Source organism: Myxine glutinosa, chromosome 13 (genome assembly GCF_964187855.1).
Source record: "Myxine glutinosa chromosome 13, kmMyxGlut1.1, whole genome shotgun sequence".
Taxonomy (NCBI): Eukaryota; Metazoa; Chordata; class Myxini; order Myxiniformes; family Myxinidae; genus Myxine; species Myxine glutinosa.
Window position 1 is genome coordinate 58,314,084 of NC_136273.1, and position 24,171 is coordinate 58,338,254.

The 24,171-nt window shown below is 44.0% G+C and overlaps 2 protein-coding genes across 4 annotated transcripts in view; both read left to right on the plus strand.

Annotated features, from left to right (window-relative positions):
- LOC137415943 (mitochondrial adenyl nucleotide antiporter SLC25A25) overlaps positions 1-19,182 on the plus strand; it is a 210,929-nt gene extending 191,747 nt beyond the window's left edge. For 2 of the 3 annotated variants that reach the window (XM_078767548.1, XM_068101471.2), the window contains exons 2-10: positions 7,985-8,111; positions 8,504-8,591; positions 13,714-13,825; positions 13,940-14,098; positions 14,263-14,415; positions 14,662-14,769; positions 14,878-15,045; positions 15,222-15,372; positions 17,224-19,182. In XM_078767548.1, the coding sequence (XP_078623674.1) occupies positions 7,985-8,111; positions 8,504-8,591; positions 13,714-13,825; positions 13,940-14,098; positions 14,263-14,415; positions 14,662-14,769; positions 14,878-15,045; positions 15,222-15,372; positions 17,224-17,414 (1,257 nt within the window). In that variant the 3' untranslated portion in view covers positions 17,415-19,182. Of the gene's footprint in view, positions 1-4,166; positions 4,463-7,984; positions 8,112-8,503; positions 8,592-13,713; positions 13,826-13,939; positions 14,099-14,262; positions 14,416-14,661; positions 14,770-14,877; positions 15,046-15,221; positions 15,373-17,223 lie in introns of those variants that run through there. The other variant, XM_068101472.2, reaches the window with a different exon arrangement.
- Positions 19,183-20,103: 921 nt separating this feature from the next.
- LOC137415452 (procollagen C-endopeptidase enhancer 2-like) overlaps positions 20,104-24,171 on the plus strand; it is a 40,546-nt gene continuing 36,478 nt past the window's right edge. The window contains exon 1 of the mRNA XM_078767107.1: positions 20,104-20,185. Coding sequence (XP_078623233.1) covers positions 20,109-20,185 — 77 coding nt within the window. The 5' untranslated portion in view covers positions 20,104-20,108. The remainder of the gene's footprint in view (positions 20,186-24,171) is intronic.

Here is a 24,171-nt window from a genome sequence, read left to right on the forward strand (position 1 = left end):
ACCTTTATCACCTCTTATGTACCAAAGTTTGTTCATGGCATTAAGAAAAATAGGGGCAATACCACTGGTGCTCACGTGGTGGAATAAACAGTATACTGCACTGACTGAAGGTATTTTAAACCGATTTAAATGGTTGCTAGAAGACACGGTAGCATGTAGAATCATACTAATATAATCATAAGACTTTAAACAAACAAACAAATACCTATTTTGGGGGGCCACCCTCCCACCCAAACGTGGGACGTCCGTGAGAGGGTCTCAGTTGTGTACACGATAGTCTAAACCCCGTATACCTCCTCAGATCCCAATTTTTCTAATGCCTTGAACAAACATTGGTACATCATGGGTGATTAAGGTTGTGAAGTTTCATTGAAATCGTGTATGTAGTTTCACAGAAAAGAGCAAATACCTACTTTTAGGGGGGGGGTATTACCCCTATTTTTTTTCATGGTTTCAAGATTCAATACTTTATTACCACATCAACTTGACAGTTGTTAGGAATTTGAGGAAGTGTGCTCTTCAAGACAAAAAAACATACATTAATGGGGCATGGTAAAAACATTAGTTGTCCTAACCCTGGTGTTGGGCTAGCGGCTAGGGTGCCGGCTTAGGATCCTAGGATCCTGGGTTCGAATCCCGGTCGATCGCTGAATTAACGCCAGGGGGGTTGACTCAGCCTGTCATCCTTCCGAGGTCAGCTAATTGAGTACCAGTTCACTGGTAATTCCCTGTTTGTCGTTAAAGGCGGCAAAAAGGGTTGGCGTCAGGAAGGGCATCCGGCCGTAAAACATTGCTTCAAAAAGGGGACCGAAAAACAACAACAACCACGGTTCCCGAAAAAGGCCAACCCCCGCTTTGTGGGGAAAAATGGCCTCTAAAGGTGGTTTTATAATGGGGCATGGTAAACATCCAAACATTCAGTGGTCGTTGAATACATTATAAAGTACAACAAAAAAACATACATTAATATGGCATGGTGAACGTCCAAACATTCAGTGGTCGTTGAATACATTATAAAGTACAACAAAAAAACATACATTAATAAGGCATGGTGAACATCCAAACATTCAGTGGTCATAGTATACATTATAAGGTGCGTATAAGAGCATTTAAAATGGCCTGTAGCTAAAGTGCCAAGTGCCAAGTGCATTATAAGCTCATGAGTAGTTTATAGTTATGGGAGTGGTACTGTGCATTATAAGCTCATGAGTAGTTTATAGTTATAGGAGTGGTACTGTGCATTATAAGCTCATGAGTAGTTTATAGTTATAGGAGTGGTACTGTGCATTATAAGCTCATGAGTAGTTTATAGTTATAGGAGTGGTACTGTGCATTATAACTGTGTACTGTAACACAGTGGTACTGTGTTGATTGCGGAAAGTATGGATGGACTGAAGGAAAAGATGAACAAGTGGAAGGAATGTATGGAGACAAAAGGTCTGAAGGTGAATATCGGAAAGACGAAGGTGATGGCAAGTGGTAAAGCATGTGGTGAGGTGGAAAGAACTGGGAAGTGGCCGTGTGCTGTGTGCAGGAAGGGTGTCGGAGTGAACTCCATTCAATGTACAATGTGCGCTGAGTGGGTTCATCAAAAATGTAGTGGTCTGACAGGGTCATTTACCAGTGTGGCAGCTGCATTCAAATGTAAGGTGTGCACAGAGGGAGCTGCAGATGGAGGAAATGTTGAGTTGGATCTTGGAGACGGCGTGAAACTGGAAGGTGTGAAAACATTTTGCTACCTCGGAGACATGCTGAATGGAGAAGGTGGATCAGACTCGGCAACGGTTGCTCGAGTGAGATGTGCATGGAAGAAGTTTCGGGAATTGAGTGGCGTGCTGATGACGAGAGTGTCGCTGAAGCTGAAGGGAAAGGTGTATGCTGCATGTGTGAGAAGTGTTATGATTTATGGGAGCGAGACATGGGTAATGAACGTAGAGCAGCAACGAAGGCTGGAAAGGGTGGAAATGCGAATGGTTCGATGGATGTGCGGAGTATCGTTGAGAGAGAGGAAGACAAATGATGAATTGCGAAAGATGATGGGAATAGAGCCTGTGATTGATGCTGTGAAGAGGAACAGGCTGAGATGGTTTGGTCATGTGTTGAGGAAGGATGAAAGTGACTGGTTGAGAAGAGTGATGGAAATTGATGTAGAAGGAAGTAGAGGACGGGGAAGACCGAGAAAGACTTGGCTAAAGATGGTGGAAGAAGAAATGCGGGCAAGGGGGTTAACAAGGAGAGATACAGAAAATAGGGCAAAATGGAGAAGATTGTCATGGGGACCGCAAGGCTAATCCCCGCTCTAGCAGGGAAAATGGCCTTAAAATGCATGTTGTTGTTGTGCATTATAAGCTCATGCGTGTTTATAGTTATAGGAGTGGTACTGTGCATTATAAGCTCATGCGGAGTTTATAGTTATAGGAGTGGTACTGTGCATTATAAGCTCATGCGTAGTTTATAGTTATAGGAGTGGTACTGTGCATTATAAGCTCATGAATAGTTTATAGTTATAGGAGTGGTACTGTGCATTATAAGCTCATGAGTAGTTTATAGTTATAGGAGTGGTACTGTGCATTATAAGCTCATGAGTAGTTTATAGTTATAGGAGTGGTACTGTGCATTATAAGCTCATGAGTAGTTTATAGTTATAGGAGTGATACTATGCATTATAAGCTCATGAGTAGTTTATAGTTATAGGAGTGGTACTGTGCATTATAAGCTCATGAGTAGTTTATAGTTATAGGAGTGGTACTGTGCATTATAAGCTCATGAGTAGTTTATAGTTATAGGAGTGATACTATGCATTATAAGCTCATGAGTAGTTTATAGTTATAGGAGTGGTACTGTGCATTGATGCGGATGGCAGTAGCACAGGTGCCATCCTGAACCTAGAGGTTCTGACCTTGAGGGCTCTGAGTCTTTTCCCTGAGGGTCGGAGTTCGAACAGGGGGTTGGCTGGATGAGAAGCATCCCTTAGGATATTCAGGTCAACCCTCTGCATTCGGGACTCGTGGACATCGGACTGGCTATAGTTCCATCGAACTATAGTGCTGGCGATAGCTCACTTGCTCTTCCCGAAGGACACCGTTGGATCTTTAACGTCTACCAACTAATGCCCGAGGGACAGCACTCGCATTGAGGAATCTTCCTGCCTGTGAAACACCAGGATGCCAGTTTATAGTTGGGTTTATAGTTTATAGTTTTATTCGAACCCAGGTTGGATAGCTCAGAGGTGAGTGTACGTACCACCTTGGCTACGCTGCCAGCTTGTCTCATATGTAGCCTCAGGGAATACCCCATAAAGACTGCTCTTGCTAAAAGCTTTCTTCTAGCCAAGTCGATGGCCTGCATTACCATAAGCACCTGAAAAACAACGACCACTTGCTTCTCTGCAGGTAACAATAACGTATTCGATGCCTTGGTAAAACGAACCTTTTCTTGATGTTAACGAAGTTTTTCATTTGAGAGGTCTGTGTTGTACGTTTGTGTCAAAGCAGGTGGTTTGATTTACTATCTCCCGGTTCACCCTTTGCATAATCAGGTATGAACCATGAGTAATGGTGTCGGCATTCATTGGGTGTAGATGTGGGTGAAATGAGCCAATTCATGACTTTGGACTTGAGCTTTTGAAGCTGTGACGCATGTAAGATGGGCCCAGGTGACATGATTTGGGGTCCATGTAAAACTGCAACGTCAAAAAAGTGCAGTGCTTAATTTCCTATCCTTTTCTCCCGCCATTACTACGCATGAGTAATTCATGTCTGAGGCCGACACTGATGGAACACGATTTATTCCACCCCAACACCCCTGCTGTGCTCCACCATCCATAATATTGTTTGGCAGCGGGCAGGTGAGCAGGTGACCTACAGCATGTAGAGTCCTATTACTTTATTTATTTATTGTTTGATTGAATTTCTCTGGATCATGTGATTTGGACCAACCTGGACTGCACCATTTCCCGATAATCAGCATTGATGGAACCGGTTCCTCCTTTGTGGATTTTCCATGAAAGCGGACGATCTTATGGCTTCCGTGTAGTGACGTTTAGGTTTTCATTTCCATTCCGTTTTTTTTTTTGTGGCTAGTTTGAACTTGTCGTTCTCTTTTTCTCGTTTACGCACTTTGCTTCGTCCTGATTGGCTGGCGATCGAGGGTGTGAGCGCAGCGTGACGTGCAAGGTTTCGTTGGAGCGGGTTCAGCCTGGGTGAAGCAATCCCACTTTAATTCATATAAATAGGAGATGGCAGAGCATGCGTAAGACTTTGGCGGACCGGCAGATGCACGGTCGACCAGCTGCCCAGCCATGCTTTACCTTTGCTTTTACCTGCCTCTAAGCGCTGATGCAGTGAAAAGGGACTTTGAGTACTTTGAGGCTCTAGGTTTGGACAGGAGGCTTCAATCTCTCTTAAGACTCTTCCTGCTGGTTCCTTCCTACGAACTTGGAAGGTTCATTCAGTGGAGACAGGTTGGTCTTGTTGAACTGCCTCTCCCAATTCTCTGTTGACCGTCTCCTGCCTCTACCATGATTCCTCGATTGATGGCATACCTGCGAATGTTTGTGCTACTGTTCCCTCTGACCTCTCACCCAGTGGCTTTCTGACGTCGGTTAATTTGCATTTAAAACGCTCATTTCAGGACATTCCAGAAACCATATTTTTTGCTCCTCCCCTCACCTCCCCTCCATTTTGTTGCCACTGCCTGAGATCATGTCTCTGCCTTTTGTGTATTTATTTAATTCTCCTGGACCCATTGTTTAACCCGGGCATTGATCATTTGAATGTCCCAACATTTTTGGGGGATCTGGAAGCCAAGGAGCATCCCACAGCAGAATGGTAACTTTCTGATCCGTCCTCGTGGCATCTCGTTCAATTCATCCCACTTGAAAAGCCTGCGGTTTTCTGCTGCTGCTGATATAGCACCTAAGATTGGCTGGTCTCAGAAATCTGAGTTTGTACACACGCTGGGTCATTGACCAAGCGACTCGTGTATCGTATTCGTGGTCCATGCCGTTTAAGGAGTTGCATCGAAGCAATGCATTGCTATTAATAATTTCATTGTAAAATGGCTTTCCACCAACATCACCACACCGCCCGCCCGGTTGAAAACGTTGCTTTGCACAGGTGGCATAGAAGCACGTTGGCAATGGCAAAAAGGTCGTCGTAATAAATTGATGGGCGATGAGGCATGCCAAGCACGTTTTGCATGTTGCACATGTTTTGCATGTTGCAGGGAGGACCTCTAGTCTAGACGAAGTAACATAGAGACATGATATTTGAGCCTGGGCCTAAAGTATGCGTGCATAAATGGCCCTCAAAAGGGCAACCTTTATGCATTCTCATCTTAAATGAAGCTGATGATGCTGAGACGACAGGTTCAAATGGTGTGTGTGCGTGTGCGTGTGCGTGTGCGCGTGCTACATAATACTGCCATCTTGGTTAAAAAAAAAAAAGTGGTAAATATTTGGGGGAGACAAGTGGTAGAATGTCGTGACGCCTGATTTGGAAAAACAAAATGGGCTTTACACCATGAAGACCTTATGACCATATGTTGTCCCATGATCTCGAGGGGGTGGGAGGAGGTGGTAACACGAGGGTATCCTTAACCTTTAGTTGCTGTTTTTCTCATGGGGTTGATATGTTAAGTGTTCCTAAAGGTCATGGTTTCAAGATTGTCTTCATTTCCCATCCCTGTTGTTCCTCTCTTTATGACACTGAGACCCTGTTCTGAATCGTTTGATAATTAATAAAGCTTGAACAAAATGGTCTGTATTCAGCATCGTAGATACTCTCACACCTGCAACCGTGAGGCTCTCAATATGAGAAGTTGCAGGTGTGAGAGACCCATAGTCGAGTATGAAGCTTGATTTTGCAAACTCGTTGCACTTTCACCTCTGGAACAGCCCTCGGGTTAGCTCGGCATGCCGGTTGGATCCAGTATCGAATGTGCTGACACGGTTACTCGGTAATGAGCTCATCTTCTGTTCCAAAGTGCATTGGAATTGCAAATCCATTTTTTCATTTGCATTTTTCGTTTGCAGCCTTGAGCAAGGAATGATCTGGTCGTTTGAGTTTTCTTTTCGTTTTTCTGGGAAACCTGTAAACCTGTTTCGACTAATATGGTTTATTTCTTCCTCTTTATCAAACACGGTTTTGCTTACATCCGTCCCCATCCACCCACCCATTTGATATTGCAAGCGTACTTTTGTACAAAGTACATGTTTGCTTTTGTCACTTTTTCACTCAAAAGTGAAGGTGGTTTCTGCTTTTTAAAATTATTATTCAATTTAATCATTTATTGTACACAGCTCCTTTCCAATGCCACCTCCAGGCGCTGCATAACGTCATTGCCGGGCACCGAAGAGGGCTCGGCAATGACGCACGCTGAAAGGGAGTACTGAGTTTTCACTCCGGTTGTTTGTTTTTGTTTTCTTGCTTTCTTGTTTGTCCGGGCGATATCTCAGCCATCCTTTGAGCTCGGAAGCTGAAATTTCGGCACAATAGTCAGCAAGTCCTTTGTCAAAAATGGTATTTTTTGTTTTTTGATTAATCAATTAATTGATTAGTTATTTAATTATTAGCGATTAATTAAGTACTTATATATTTCCTTTCTCTTCTGGGCATTATCCCAGGCACCTTTTGAGTTAGGAAGCTGATATTTGGACCTGACAGTGACCAAGTGATTTGGCTGCAAAGGATATTTTTGATTTATTGATTAATCAATTAATTATTTAATTATTCGATTAATGACAAAATTCATTATTTTTTTTGAAGTTTCAGATGTGCATGAAATGGTGGTGGTTTATGTGTTCTATTAGCCAATTGACTAATTATTTATTTTTTATGATTATTATTTATTTATTTTCATTATTAATCATTCATTTTCTTTCTCATCTGGGCAATATCTCAGGCACCTTTTGAGCTAGGAAGCTGATATTTGGACATGACAATGACCAAGTGATTTGGCTGTAAAGAGTTTTTGATTTATTGATTAATCGATTAATTATTTAATTATTCGATTAATGACGATTTTTTTTTTTTTTTTTGTTACAGCTTCGGATTAAATGGTGGTGGTTTATGTGTTATTTTAGCCAAATGATTAACTATTTTTTAATGATTATTATTTATTTCTTTTCTTTCTTATCTGGGCAATATCTTGGGCACCTTTTGAGCTAGGAAGCTAATATTTGGACACGACAGTGACCAAGTGACGTGGCTATGAATGATATTTTTGATTTATTGATCATTTCATCGATTAATTATTTATTGATTAATCAATTAATTTTTTAATTTTTTTATTAATGACTTATTTAATTAAATTTCAACAAGATACATCTTCGGATGAAGCACTAGTGGTTTAGTTAGTTATGCTATTAGCCAATTGATTGAGAAAATATTTTATAATCTTTTATTTATTTTAATTATGCAATTAATCAATTATTGTACACCTCTCCCTCCCAATACAGTCTATGAGCTAAACGGCGGTATTGCTGGGCGCCAGAGGCACCGAAGGCAATGGCAATTGCCAGGCAATGGCAATGGGTGCCAGAGGTGCGGCAATGCCGCACTGGAGGATATTTAATTATTTGGCATGGAGGCGGTGTACTTTGAATGTATCTGTATGTCTTTTTATTTAATCACTCGTCTTTTAGCCCCCTACCAGTTTTACTGGAGGGGACTATAGGTTTGTTCTCCTATCTGTCTGTCCATCCGTCCGTCCAACATGTGGATTTCCAGACTTTGTCCTTACCATTTAACATATTCAACTGAAACTTTTTTACATGGGATTGGGTGTATTATAAGTTCCAGAACAAGCTTGAGTTTTGGGGCGTTTCGTCAACTTTTCAGTTATGCCCTTTTTGGACTTAAAAATATCACACTCGAAGGGGACTTGCATTGCAAAGCAATTCTCCCTCTTGTTTATTTGTTTTCTTTTCTGGTTCTAAACCTGGAGTATTTCCACATTTTTTGTATTCATTTTGCCATTGCAGCAAATCCTCAAAGCCGGCGACGCGAACAAAGATGGGCTCCTGGACTTCGAAGAGTTTGTCAGCTACCTCAAGGAGCACGAGAAAAACCTCAAACTGGCTTTCAAGAGCCTCGATAGCAAGAAGGATGGTGAGTGTCTTGAAACTTCTGAGAATATTCGGGACGACTGCCCCCCTCCCTGCTACGTAACAGCATTGTGTAATAATCCTGGGCAACCGTCTATGATCCTTTCCCTCACTTGCGTAATATCATCCTCTGCACTGCATTCTCCTGTTAAGCTTTGATTCCTTTTTTTAAATTTTTTAATTTGTCATTCATGTTTTAACTTCTTCTATTTACTTCTGCTGCACACCTTCTCTTTTCTATACTTCATTCCCTCCCCATCTTGCTTTTTCACACCTGTTCTTTATTGTGACTGGCTTTAACTGATTGGCTGTAATAGCCTCAGGTCTTTAGCTTGATGTATTCATATTCATTTTGTACATTCAGGCTAACATAAGGTGGTGCACGTATTTCGGCAGGACGTATAGATGCCGCTGAACTGGCAGAATCTCTGATGAACCTTGGGGTCCACATTACATTGCAGCAAGCGGAGAAAATACTTTGCAGGTAAATGAAGTGACCTTCACAGCTCAGAAATGTGACCCTTAACCCAGCACGTGTCTGACCAACCAACCACTGGGATTCAATTTGCTGGATCACATGGCCTTCGAATGCCATAGTATTTTTAACCATCACCGGATGAAATCGATTTTTAAACTTCCTTTTTCATTGAAAGTGCAATATTGTTGGGAAAAGTCATCATAACATGTATTGTGACCAGACGTTTACTTGATCAAAAGCTATGTGGATTTGTATTTGATGAAGTAAATGGAACGGGTTTTGTGCCTGTTTAAATACTCGTGAGGCTGCAGAAAGGACGCATTACATACCAGTTATTCCTTCATAACTCGAGGTGTGAACTTTCCAAAGTGGTTGCCATGTGGTTGCAAAATGCCTGACGGCAGATATCCAAAGTATAGACAGCTGTTTGCTGTTGATTTATGGATCTGGTCCATCTACCAGCACTGGTCAATTGTTAGATCTCATTGTGTCTTTCACGAAGAGATGACGAGTTATCGTCGGCACCCTGAACAAATTAGATTCCTGCTCTGACTGCCTGGAAGTCAATGACAAGTCCAGCTGTTCGGCAAGCTAGCATAACCTTTGACCAGGAACGGTTTCGGTAGCAGCAACACTTTGTTAAATAAAATTTTGGTACATTGGGAAATGTACAAATGCAAATTTAATCAAGTTAAGCTTAATGATTCAAAAACTCAATTTCTTCCCATCTCTAAAACTCCTCAACTCTCCAATCTCCTTTGAAAGCTCCACAATTACACCATGTAATACAATAAACCTACTAGGTATTACCCTAACATCAAATTTATCCTGGAATCCACACATTACACAAATAGCTAAGTCTGCCTCGAATAAACTGGGAGTCTTGTTCAGATGTTGAAGATTCTTCTCCTCTCAACAGTTGCTTCAACTATATAAAGGATTGATTCGTCCTTGTATGGAGTACTGCTCTCACATCTGGGGTGGTTCTAGCTCCACATACTTCCTGGACAGAATTGAATCCAAAGTAATCCGACTTGGCAACTCTCTCAATCTGACCTCCTAACTCGACTCGCTTGAATTACCCTGCAAAGTTGGTTCTCTTTCTCTTCATAGATATTATTTCGGTTTCTGCTCCCAATAACTTGTTGTTTGTGAACCTCCACCATTCGTGAGACCACGGAATATTCGACAAGCCACTACATCTCATGATTACTGTGTGGCCATTGGCAACTCAAGGGTGGGTCGTTATGATTGTTTCTTCCCCTCCACTGCCAAACGCTGGAACTCTTTACCTTATGTCTTTCCAAACACTTGTGACCTTCCTCTTCAAAAAGCAGTTTGTTTGTTTTAGTTTTGTTTTTCTCGTACTGTCACTTTTGTTACGGGGTCCTCCCCTATCCCCTGGTCTCGGTAAACCTCCGAACCCCGAGAGGGTCCCCGGCAGAAAGATATGTTATCATTGGTTGAAATTAATCAATAATGAAACCACACCAAGGGTGATGAACAAGCAATATATTAAGCACACAAAAAATAACCATACAACAATGGGGGGGCAATCCACCCTACAATCCAATCTTAAGAAGGTAACCTAGCTCAAACTCACGGCACCCCCAGGGACTGTAAGAGTCCTTCTCAATGTCTCTAGAACGGATACAGGGGACGGCTCTCCCGTTAGCAAGGGGTGATTAGCCCCTTGTCCTGTTAAGCTGGCCGTCTCCCCGGTCCTGGTACTTATAACGCTCTCCCACGGGATGGAACGGATCAGGGTTATGGGTCCAGGGTTTATCCCGAATACCTTTATCCGTACCTCCGCAGAACAAGGAGGCAAGTACCGCTCGAACCCCGGTTTGGATGGTCTAGTTGCCGAGCGGTTTTTAGCAACCCGAAGTTCGAGTCATTAGCAAAGACTAAACCCGATCCTGAAATGTTGGCCAAATCGTGCCACAGGTGTCCAATGAGGGAAATCACAAAGACCACGGATGTAAGGGAAAGAAAGGCAAGGTAGGAAGAACAAATCTAATTTATTATTATTATTTACAAATCATCAAAATAACCAAGGAGAAAGAAGGATAAGAAAATAACGACAAAGAGGGACGGACCAGAAGGACACAGTGCAATTATTAGCTCATACTAAACAGTCTTACTTATAAACCCAGGGACAACATGAAAGACGGACGAACAATCAGACTTACACGAATGGGGGATTGCAGAGTGGATTGGCTGGAGGGATCAGAAGATTCAGGTCGGACCACAACTGGAAGGTTTTGGCAGGGCGCACAGCAAGCAGGTCCTTCCCGGGCTGGGAGCGAGCAGAGCGGCAGCGGCACACGTATCTCGCCCTTCCTTGACACGCCTCGGGCTCTTTTGTCCTCTGCTGCGGTCCTCTCCTCCCTCGGAATCGTCTCACGCGTCTCTCTCCCTCAATCTCCTGCTTTTTACAATCGTCGCACGTATATCTCTCTTTCAACCTGCTGCTCTCCCAATCCTCGCACGTATATCTCTCTTTCAACCTGCTGCTCTCCCAATCCTCGCACGTACATATATCTCTCTTTCAACCTGCTGCTCTCCCAATCCTCGCACGTATATCTCTTTCTCCTCAAGCGCGGGGCTGACACGCCCTCGTCAGTTTCGGTACCGCCCTCCTCCGTGCTCTGTTCCGTGCCCTTGTAAGGCAATGGCATGGTCTTGCTACCTTATTTGGGCAGAGAGTCGAACGGCGCGCCCCTCGTGGCGAGCCACGGTCTTGTGTCCTTACTTGGGCATGGGGCTGAACACCCCGCCCCTCGTGGCGTGCCTCTTCCCGGCGACCCCGCCCTTCCTGTTCAAACAGAGCACGGAGCACATCTTCATCATAGCGGCGAACGCCGCTTCCCAAGCCAGGCCAGTTGAGGAGCCGCGCACCCCACGCTTGTTAAGCTTCGTTACCCAGAGAGTGAGTTCGGCTGGAAAATGTCATTGAAGGGGAGCTATCCTTACTTGATTCGGTGCAATGGAGTATTAACTAATGGGAACAAAGCCTTAATCTAATACACATAATAAGGAGATAACTACTGAACAAGGAGGAAATCTATGATTGGCTACGTGTGGTATATGGAATAACTACGGGAACGACCTTTGACCTTTATACACAACAAATGGAGGAAGGAGGGTGATATTTTACAATTAAACACAATTCTCATATCCATAACAATATGTTATCCTTGGTTGAAATTAATCAATAATGAAACCACACCAAGGGTGATGAACAAGCAATATATTAAGCACACAAAAAAGAACCATACAACAATGGGGGGGCAATCCACCCTACAATCCAATCTTAAGAAGGTAACCTAGCTCAAACTCACGGCACCCCCAGGGACTGAAACAGAGTCCTTCTCAATGTCTCTAGAACACAATGGTGCTCCCGGCGAAGAGGCGATGGTGATGAGGTGGGTAAGGAGATATAGGTAAGGCGGGGACCGTCACGTGGTCCCAGCCAACCCCAATTGGCAGTGGAAAGAGGAATCCCAAAGACGCTATTCAAACGTGCACATACACCGTGCAGTCGCGAACCGCACCGTATTCTTCAAAGGCCGCTGTCGCGCGCACACATCCTCGGCAAACCACCGGAGGGCGGGATCAGCGGACGCGGCTTACCAAGGGTTCGCGAACGACGCGCGAGGTCCCCGAAATGGCGGTCGGTTCTTCCTCGGGCTGCAGGCGCTAGGCGAAGATTCTCCGGAATCTCCCACCTGTACCTGGCTTCGCAGGCTTTTCCACGACACCAGCGATATCAACGATCGCACGAGATTCCTTTCCAGGACTCAAAGTTCCCTCTCCATGGACGCTCGACCACGCTGGATGCGGATCTGTTACAAAACGCCTCGTTTCACCTCTGCCTCATGCGCTCTTCTTCTTTGCTCCCTTTGTCTTCCGGGTCACGATCCGATTTCCGGCCACATTTTACCAGGAGCGCTTTTAAACCTTTTAACCACAATAACCCTTTCCCTCAAGCCACAATAAGCATAATATCTAGAACCAACAATGATAACAATAACAACCATAATTAGGGCCGAATCCGTAACACTTTGTATACTGTGGTTACTCGATGGTGGGGTTCTATCATGTTAATTTTCATGTTACAAATGTTGCACAAGGAATCCTCTCTCTCTCTCTCTCTCTCTCTCTCTCTCTCTCTCTCTCTCTCTCTCTCTCTCTCTCTCCCTCTCTCTGTCTCTGTCTGTCTCTGTCTCTCTCTCTCTCTCGTCTAATTAGCTAGTTTTCCCATTTTGCCTCTTTTCCCCATTTATTTTCTATTGGAGGGGGGGGGGGGGGGGGGGGGGTAGGGGTGGTATGTGTGAATGTAAAGTGTAGTTTTATATATATATAATATATATATACACACACACACGGTATTTGTTTGTATATACAACAACATGCATTTTAAAGGCCATTTTCCCTGCTAGAGCCGGGGTTAGCCTTGCGGTCCCCATGACAATGTTCTCCATTTTTCCCTACTGTCTGCAACTCTCCTTGTTAACCCCCTTGCCCGCATTTCTTCTTCCACCATCTTTGGCCAAGTCTTTCTCGGTCTGCCCCGTCCTCTACTTCCTTCTACATTCATTTCCATCACTCTTCTCAACCAGTCACTTTCATCCTTCCTCAACACATGACCAAACCATCTCAACCTGTTCCTCTTCACAACATCAATCACAGGCTCTATTCCCATCATCTTTCGCAATTCATCATTTGTCTTCCTCTCTCTCAACGATACTCTGCATATCCTTCCACTACTTTGTATATACATATTTATATTTATTGGTATTATTAATATGGGAGGGAGGGTGTCGTAGTCAAGAACAAGGGAAGACAAAAAGCCATTTGAACCTGATAATCAAATCTGAGTAAAGCCTTCCTTTGTTTTGACAAAATCGGGTTCAAATTGCTTTTTTTCTTCCCTTATGCTTCAATACCACAACTCCCATCCCTTGTCCACATTCCAAACCATTCCTTCATGTTCTTAATTTTGTTTTTATTTTTCTGTCGGAGAAAATCAGGAGTGATTCGAGGGACGGTTAAAATGTGACCTTTCTTTTTAATTTTTTATTGTTTAATCACTGAGTTTTTTTATTTATTCTTCTTTTATCAGCATGGATCAAAGCGGAAGTATGACTGTAGGTTGGCCGGAATGGCGAGACTACCACCTCTTGCACCCAGCCTCCAGCATCAGAGAAATTGTGGGCAACTGGAAGCATTCCACGGTATGCCAATCAAGGGGGAAAAGACTGGAATGGGGATTGATATAGTGCTGGATGAGAAGTGTGGATGTTAACCTTCCTGGTTTATGAGTTTTGTGTTTTTGCACTCGTGTGCAGATGCTGGACGTCGGTGAAAACCTTCTTGTACCTGATGAGTTCACTGAGCAGGAGCGCCTTACGGGTGTGTGGTGGAGGCAGTTGGTGGCAGGCGGTGGTGCCGGCGCTGTGTCACGCACGTGCACTGCACCGCTGGACCGCCTAAAGGTGATCATGCAGGTGAGCCACGCATAAAGTTCATCACCATTCACTAACATTCAGCCTGTTGCACGTGACCATTCGAGCTAAACGCTTGGTTCCGTGCAACGGCATGGGTCCATTGAAGCACTCATTTATTATCCGTAATCTCATTAACTCTGATTCGCTACTTTGTTTCCTGGCAGGTGAAAGCGTCACGCACTAACAACATTGGGTTAGTGAGTGGGTTTACCCACATGCTGCGCGAGGGTGGGGTACGGTCTTTGTGGCGTGGCAATGCTGTCAACGTGCTGAAAATAGCACCAGAGTCTGCTATCAAGTTCACGGCCTACGAGCAGGTGAACATTGGCTGTGCGTGTTTGCCGAGCAAAGCTGGCTCCATCGCCGCATCTGTTTGTTGTTTTATTACGATAACTGTGTTCATAAATTCCTTTTTCTGTCATCAAAACTGCGAGAAATATACTTGTCTCCAGCAGAAAATATTGCATCACACAAACTTAAATCCCATTCTTCTTTTTTAAAATTTTTTTGCAAATTTGGGATTAAACCATACTTGTCAAATTAATCCGACTTTCTGCTTGCAGATAAAGAAGCTGATTGGCTCTCAGCAGGAAAACATTGGCCTGCAGGAGCGCATGGTTGCTGGTTCGCTTGCAGGACTCACTGCACAGACCATAATATACCCGATGGAGGTATGTTGTACGAATAACCTATTATGCTTTTCTTTCTTGCTATGTCCCTATTCTCCCTGCACTTTTTTTATGGGAACACCATTCATTTGTCCCTCATCTGCCTTACAGGTGTTGAAAACTAGGCTTGCATTGTCGAGGACAGGGGAATACAACAGCATAGTGGGCTGTGCTCAACGTCTCCTGCAGCTGGAGGGTCTACGAGCCTTTTATAAAGGCTACGTACCGAATATGCTAGGAATAATTCCCTACGCGGGCATAGACCTGGCTATTTATGAGGTGAGTGCAATAAACTCGCCAGATGCAGTTAAGAAGATGAAGTTCAGTTTAAAATGTGCTTGTTTGTAACCAGGCTTCGGATTTGGTGTATGATGGTCTGTTAGATTCAGATCGTGCAACGTAATTTTGACCTGTAAAATGTCTGACCTTTCACCATCCCTTTTTACATTCTCTAGACGCTCAAGAATAAGTGGATGCAAAGGCATGTCACGGAAGGTGCAGCACCAGGGGTCCTTGTCCTGCTGGCTTGTGGTACAGTGTCCAGCACCTGTGGCCAGCTCGCGAGCTATCCGCTTGCTCTAATCCGGACCCGGATGCAAGCAGCAGGTACTCTATTTGAATCCGAGATGCATGAACACCTGTTTCCAAACTGTTGTGGTATTTTGGGTTGTTTGTCTTTGTCTATTTGTGACCGTAGAGCTTTAATCTCAGGTACACACACTCGCCTCTGAGCTGTCTTGCCTGGGTACGTATCCCGACCCAGCTATAAGCTGTCATCCCAGTGTTTCACGGGCAGGGTGATTCATCAATGTGTGCCGTCCCTCGGATGGACGTTAAACGGGAGTCCTTTCTGCTGGCATTCTCGGTGGACGTAATAAAGATCCCATGGTGTCTTTTTTCCAAAAGTAGGAGAGCTATCGCCAGCACCATGAACAAATTCCGATCCCGACACAGGGGCATGCCTTTTATTTATTTAATATTTGCAAAGTAATCTCGACAAGCAAATGTTAGTGGATGGGCAAGCCAGGATGTTCTATCTTTGAACTGTTGATTGCAAAATGCAATGCTTGCCTGTGAATCACCAGGATGGCAGTTTATAGTAGATGGCAATACACTGGATTCACATATCCCATGCTTGGACGTCTCAGCACCTGTATAAATGGGAAAAGATCGAGGAAAACCATCACAGCATGCAACTGTGGGAACCCTGACCAAACTGTGGACCACATAGTTAACTACTTCGAATTGTGGGAATCCAACAGGGTCATAGGAGGAATCTACACATCAGCAGCTGATGTGGTTATTTGGCTCTTAAACCTGGACCTGGACCTGCGAGTTGTTAATCGTGAAGCCTTGAGCAGGGAATGAAACCCATACGAGACAGCCTCGAAGCAAGTGTGCTACCTCTGATCTGCCCTGTGAGCCCTGCATTGATAAATAATTGGAGAAAAGGAATCAAAATTATTGCATTTGATGGTACCTCACATAATGCATTCAAATGATTGATTACCCAAATCACAATGCAGTTTATAGCTTGACGTCAAGGGATAAACTATGTATATACGGGGATTGTAAGCAAGAAATGGCAGAATCTTTTTTTGATTCTGTTGAAATGGCACGGTGGCGTTTTCTATTTTTGTCATTTAATTTAAAGATTATTTTGAAACGTCTTTGTTTATTGCTTTATCATGAGCCGACGTACGCTTGGGTTTCCAGCCACCTTTGTAGCACCGAGAGCCATGTGCTTCCTTTCCTGGTCGTTCTTTGAAAGCCTTGCCACTGCCCTCCAACTCACAGGCGCACAAAGTGCATTGCGTAGCGTCGCATCCTTCCTGCACCCGGGGCGCCACATGGCGGTTTGAGGGGAAGTTCTCAACGACAGATTAGAGTTCATTATATTGATGTTGGGGACTCTTTCCCAGGCCAGGTCTATTGTAAGCGAAATAATTCTTTCCGTTACAGACTCCCGTTTCCTGGATGCCATCTGGTGTCTGCATGTGTGCGTTTGAGCACGTACATTTGTCTTTATTTATATATTTTCCCCCCTCTTTGTACTGTCATACTGGGTTTATTTTTTATTTTTGTCCTATTGTTTATTTGCTTCTCCAAGCATCAAAATTTGGAACAAATCGATGAAATCCATTTCTACGTTTGAGGCGAAGATTCTGATTCATTCGGGAAGCATGGTTTCAACATCACGCCCATTGACCTCACCGAGCAATTGTGTAACATTACACAGCCCGGTGACAAAGGGCAGGAGATGTGGATTACAACAGCTTAACAACTCGGAAAAAATGCTTTAATCACGGATGTTGGGAAAGACTGAAGCAATCAAAGGGTAGAGCACGGACAAACTTTTTTCATAACCTTTTTGTTAAGCTTTTTGATAAACTTTTTTTTTCTGTGCTTGTTGTACAAAATTGTAACGTATCATAATCTTTTCTCTCCCTCTCACAGCCAGTACAACGACTGCAAGCCAGACATCCGTTACAATGATGTCCCTTCTGCGTTCCATTCTGAAGCAGGACGGGCCACTCGGCTTGTACCGTGGACTGGCTCCAAATTACATGAAGGTCATTCCAGCTGTGAGCATCAGCTACGTGGTCTACGAACACTTGAAGCAAGCCCTTGGTGTGCACTCGCATTGAATTTGTCTTCACAGGCAGGAGGTTCTGAATCGGTTATTGGACGTGCAAGAAAAGCTCGGATCATCAATCTGATTGGCCTTGTCAACCTAAACACTTAGCTTGGAGATGTCAAAGTTTAACCTGTTTGTATTTTTAAAAGGAGGTTTGGAAGCAAATTGTGTGTGTGTATATATATATATATATATATATATATATATATATATATATATATATATATATTTTCCCCCGCTCCAATTTTGATTCATGACATTGGTGACGTGATTAGAAAAGCTCGATTCCGAGACCGCATTTCAAGCTGACGATTCCTTTTTAAGTTCGGCACTAAGCGACGTCTTTTTAAACAAGGCCGTTGGTCAAACACAAATGCCATTTGACTTTCTACAAACTAGCATCGATAAAGACGGCTGCCAGAGCACCAACACATTGGTTTGATCTTGTGGAGATAATTGGGGAAGAATCTGAAATTTGTTCATGGTGTTGGAGATGACTTTGCCTACTCGTGTAAAGACACCATGGTATCTCTACACTCCATCAGCAGACAGGTCTCCAGCAGACAGGCTCAATGTGACTTCTGATGGCCGGTGCACTTTTTGATGCAACGTGCTGTCCGCGAAGCGTCAGTCCGACAGTTCATACTCCGTTCCAGAACAGAACCCAGGCGAGACTGCTCAAAGGCAGGTGCGCTGCTACCTCTACGCTATCTTGTTGGACAACGATCATGCAGTGGGATCATGGCTTTAACAATCAGGCTGCAGGACCCAAAGTCTTAATGTATTTTCTGATTCGTTCATCAGTCGTGTGCCTTGAGACACTATCCTCCTTTGAATAGATAAATAATTTAAGCTTGTTGCAAGTGCTGCCTCAGAACTCGGTTTACTGTTTAAATAAATAATAAAGGCAGGGGGCAGAGGGGGTCGGTCGTACAGCTCCGCCACGTGTTTTGTTTCAAACAGGATTGCCGAGTTCCACTCTGTTTGGGGTTCCTTACGCAACTCCATCGCACAACTGATAAATTGTTTTCTTGAGGAACTGGCATTACTGGTGTTATTTAATTTTGCCGAAATAAGGCCCACGTCTGCTCGTATTTCGTCCTCTTCTGTTTGAGGAGAGGTTAATATTCATTCCATAAATGTTGTAACGGTTATTTATTTCGGTTTCTCAGCTACCAGAATGATAGTTTTGTTGCGTGAAGACGTGAACTGCCGTTTGCAAAAGACGACTTGGTGTGGGTTTTGACTCGTTTGCGTTGTACTTGTGAGCTCATCCACATGTAAGGTTGCATTAAAGTGAAGTTTCCCATGATCTCAGGACAAGTGCAGGTGTGCCCGTTTCTGGAAAGAATGTAGCCTCGATATATTTTTTTTATTATACTGTACATATATATATATATATATATTTCTGTGGTAGTGCTCAATTATTATTATTATTTTTTAAAATTGATTTCTGTTAGTTGACTTGCTTTATGATCAGTCTTTATGAATTTTTTTTTTTTTTTTTGGAATTGTCCAGAGAACATTTTAAACGTCCTGCTGGCAATTCCTCCACGGATACACGTTTGCACTTTTTGGAGGAAAACGAAGAAGGGCAATATTTATATCTTGGCGATACCACTATGATGTATATTAGACGTGTCGACGTGAATCGATTGTTTGAAGAAACGTATTTGCTGGTTCTGCCCATTTCCCCCATGATTTTGGGTATTGTCTTTTTGGTGTGAACTTGATGTATTTACTCCTGAAGCACAAGTTGAATTAAAGTATATTTTCTATTTTTGTCTGCTCATGGCTGTCAGTGCAGTGACAAAACTTTAAAACTCGCTTTTAATAATTTTTCTTGGGCTATTTATCAAGAATGGCTCATTTTGATAATCGTACTAAAATAAGGCGATTCTATGTATGTATGTACAAGTAGTGGGCAAAAAATGGAAATGCCAATGTAAAGTCACCGTAGGGCATTGGGCCACCACGTGCGGCCAGTCCGTCTTGTGTGTACCCTGACATAGTCCACCGGAATCAGGAATTCTGCAGGAGGGATGCGGCACCAAGTCTGCCCTCATCCCTAGATCCTTGAGGGAGGGATGATGGGTATTGAGTCCCTCCTCCCATACCCCCCAAAATAAGTATCTGCTCTCCTCTCCGATACTACACACAATTTCGATGAAACTTGACCACAACCTTCATTACTCCTGATGTACCAAAGTTTGTGAGATGACCTGCGGGGGCACACGGTCTGCTCCTCGTCAAAGAACCATTATAAAGATCATCCACCAACTAACTCAGAGAGGACACCCAGCTTAACGTCCATCTGGGGGTCATTGATGCAACCAACACACCATTCCAACAACTTGTAGTTGGGAGTCAAACCTAGACAAGACAACCCATGCTGCATGGTACATAGTTTTCTCCATGGTTATTTGCATAAGCCGATGCTTCCAATGAGAAAGCGATTGATATTCCAAAGTAAGATTATCTTTGTGGCATTGCAAAACCATCGGATGACGTGTATCTCACCTTCGACCCAGTGGGAAAGCTACGGGTGTTTGCACAAGACCACACGAAGCAGAGATCGATTAGCTGGTGAAAGATTGCACCATAAAGTAATCAGGACGCTATGACGTACGTACTTGCTTGGACGCTGAAACGTAATGACGTCATTGGTACATCCATGATGAAACATTCCTGCGGAACAACATCAATGGGATTGCCGTCGCGTTCTGACGCGATTGCCATCCGACAACAATTCAACATCTTCCTCGGCGGAAGGGGAACTGGGTGAGGGGCGATTCGGCGGCGGGAGTCTGATGGAGGAAACACGTGGTCGAGTCGAGCATCTTTGGACAACTTCCGGGTTGTTGGGTGCTTCTGTAGTTCCTTGTTCTTCCGGTATTCCATATCGTCTCTTCCCGTGTTGTACCGATTCGACATTTTCCGGGCCAAATCTCACCCTCTGCAGGTTTTTGGGGATAACTGAGGGAATGGAGCAGGTATCGGTCGATGACGAGGGGGTGAGCCCCGAGAAGGAGAGAAACTTCCTTTTTGGTGGTGTCCGAGTGTCTGCCCTCATTCCTAGATCCGTGAGGGAAAGTCGGGGAGTTATTTATGGAATTGCCTCTTCCATTAGGATGGAGGATATAAAGAACCATGTGATGCATAAGGGTGTTGTTGATGCCCATCGTCTCACTACGGTTAGGGAGGGTGCGAAGGTTGAGACCACGTCCGTGGTGGTGTCCTTCACCCCTACCCTACACCCGAAAGTGTTCCTTGGTCACCAGGCTTTTCCTGTTCGGGAATACATCCCTCACCCCCTTGAGATGTCATAAACGTCAAAAGTTCGGGCAGAGTGCGCCATCTAGTAGAGGGAAACAAAACGACACTGCAGCAGATGTAATGCCAATGGGGATCATGATTATGGTAGTTAGTTGTTGGAGTGTTAAAATGTGCTGTACCAATTGTGGTGGTGAACACAGTGCAGCCAACAGAGGTTGTCTGGAATTTCATTCAAAGAGTTGCCAAGACACAGCCAGCAAAAATAGGACTGCTGCTCCTGAAGCTCACCTGGATCAGGAGGAGGTCACTGAACAACCTCCCCCTCCCCCCTACAGACTCTCAGACACTGATATTTTAATGCCGTGAACCATATTTGGTACATTATGGGTGATAAAGGTTGTGATCAAGTTTCATCAAAAACGTGTGTGTAATTTCTGAGAAGAGAGCAAATACCTATTTTGGGGGTCACATCACACCCCACCCCCGTAGATCCCTTTAACAAGCGCAGATTTTGATGCGGTAAATACACCTCGATTAGGCATCAGATATGCAGCTTGTGGTCAAGTTTCATCAAAATCGTGTGGGTAGTTTCGGAGAAGAGAGCAATTAAATACCTATTTGTTGGGGGGGGAGGGGTCAAACCCTCTCAATGAGCACAGATTTTGATGCGGTAAATACACCTTCGTTAGGCATCAGATATGAAACTTGTGGCCAAGTTTCATCAAAATCGTGTGGGTAGTTTCGGAGAAGAGAGCAATTAAATACCTATTGGTTGGGGGGGAGGGGTCAAACCCCCTCAATGAGCACAGATTTTGATGCGGTAAATACACCTTCGTTAGGCATCAGATATGAAGCTTGTGGCCAGGTTTCATCAAAATCGTGTGGGTAGTTTTGGAGAAGAGAGCAATTAAATACCTATTTGTTGGAGGGGGAGGGGTCAAACCCCCTCAATGAGCACAGATTTTGATGCGGTAAATACACCTTCGTTAGGCATCAGATATGAAGCTTGTGGCCAAGTTTCATCAAAATCGTGTGGGTAGTTTCGGAGAAGAGAGCAATTAAATACCTATTTGTTGGGGGGGAGGGGTCAAACCCCCTCAATGAGCACAGATTTTGATGCGGTAAATACACCTTCATGAGGCATCAGATATGAAGCTTGTGGCCAAGTTTCATCAAAATCGTGTGGGTAGTTTTGGAGAAGAGAGCAATTAAATACCTATTTGTTGGGGGGGGAGGGGTCAAACCCCCTCAATGAGCACAGATTTTGATGCGGTAAATACACCTTCGTTATGCATCAGATATGAAGCTTGTGGCCAAGTTTCATCAAAATCGTGTGGGTAGTTTCGGAGAAGAGAGCAATTAAATACCTATTTGTTGGGGGGGGAGGGGTCAAACCCCCTCAATGAGCACAGATTTTGATGCGGTAAATACACCTTCGTTAGGCATCAGATATGAAGCTTGTGGCCAAGTTTCATCAAAATCGTGTGGGTAGTTTCGGAGAAGAGAGCAATTAAATACCTATTTGTTGGGGGGGGGGTCAAACCCCCTCAATGAGCACAGATTTTGATGCGGTAAATACACCTTCATTAGGCATCAGATATGAAGCTTGTGGCCAAGTTTCATCAAAATCGTGTGGGTAGTTTCGGAGAAGAGAGCAATTAAATACCTATTTGTTGGGGGGGAGGGGTCAAACCCCCTCAATGAGCACAGATTTTGATGCGGTAAATACACCTTCGTTAGGCATCAGATATGAAACTTGTGGCCAAGTTTCATCAAATTCGTGTGGGTAGTTTCGGAGAAGAGAGCAATTAAATACCTATTTGTTGGGGGGGAGGGGTCAAACCCCCTCAATGAGCACAGATTTTGATGCGGTAAATACACCTTCGTTAGACATCAGATATGAAGCTTGTGGCCAGGTTTCATCAAAATCGTGTGGGTAGTTTTGGAGAAGAGAGCAATTAAATACCTATTTGTTGGGGGGGGGAGGGGTCAAACCCCCTCAATGAGCACAGATTTTGATGCGGTAAATACACCTTCGTTAGGCATCAGATATGAAGCTTGTGGCCAAGTTTCATCAAAATCGTGTGGGTAGTTTCGGAGAAGAGAGCAATTAAATACCTATTTGTTGGGGGGGAGGGGTCAAACCCCCTCAATGAGCACAGATTTTGATGCGATAAATACACCTTCATGAGGCATCAGATATGAAGCTTGTGGCCAAGTTTCATCAAAACCGTGTGGGTAGTTTTGGAGAAGAGAGCAATTAAATACCTATTTGTTGGGGGGGGAGGGGTCAAACCCCCTCAATGAGCACAGATTTTGATGCGGTAAATACACCTTCGTTACGCATCAGATATGAAGCTTGTGGCCAAGTTTCATCAAAATCGTGTGGGTAGTTTCGGAGAAGAGAGCAATTAAATACCTATTTGTTGGGGGGGGAGGGGTCAAACCCCCTCAATGAGCACAGATTTTGATGCGGTAAATACACCTTCGTTAGGCATCAGATATGAAGCTTGTGGCCAAGTTTCATCAAAATCGTGTGGGTAGTTTCGGAGAAGAGAGCAATTAAATACCTATTTGTTGGGGGGGGGGGTCAAACCCCCTCAATGAGCACAGATTTTGATGCGGTAAATACACCTTCGTTAGGCATCAGATATGAAGCTTGTGGCCAAGTTTCATCAAAATCGTGTGGGTAGTTTCGGAGAAGAGAGCAATTAAATACCTATTGGTTGGGGGGGAGGGGTCAAACCCCCTCAATGAGCACAGATTTTGATGCGGTAAATACACCTTCGTTAGGCATCAGATATGAAGCTTGTGGCCAGGTTTCATCAAAATCGTGTGGGTAGTTTTGGAGAAGAGAGCAATTAAATACCTATTTGTTGGGGGGGAGGGGTCAAACCCCCTCAATGAGCACAGATTTTGATGCGGTAAATACACCTTCGTTAGGCATCAGATATGAAACTTGTGGCCAAGTTTCATCAAATTCGTGTGGGTAGTTTCGGAGAAGAGAGCAATTAAATACCTATTGGTTGGAGGGGGAGGGGTCAAACCCCCTCAATGAGCACAGATTTTGATGCGGTAAATACACCTTCGTTAGGCATCAGATATGAAGCTTGTGGCCAAGTTTCATCAAAATCGTGTGGGTAGTTTCGGAGAAGAGAGCAATTAAATACCTATTTGTTGGGGGGGGGGGGTCAAACCCCCTCAATGAGCACAGATTTTGATGCGGTAAATACACCTTCGTTAGGCATCAGATATGAAGCTTGTGGCCAAGTTTCATCAAAATCGTGTGGGTAGTTTCGGAGAAGAGAGCAATTAAATACCTATTGGTTGGGGGGGAGGGGTCAAACCCCCTCAATGAGCACAGATTTTGATGCGGTAAATACACCTTCGTTAGGCATCAGATATGAAGCTTGTGGCCAGGTTTCATCAAAATCGTGTGGGTAGTTTTGGAGAAGAGAGCAATTAAATACCTATTTGTTGGGGGGGAGGGG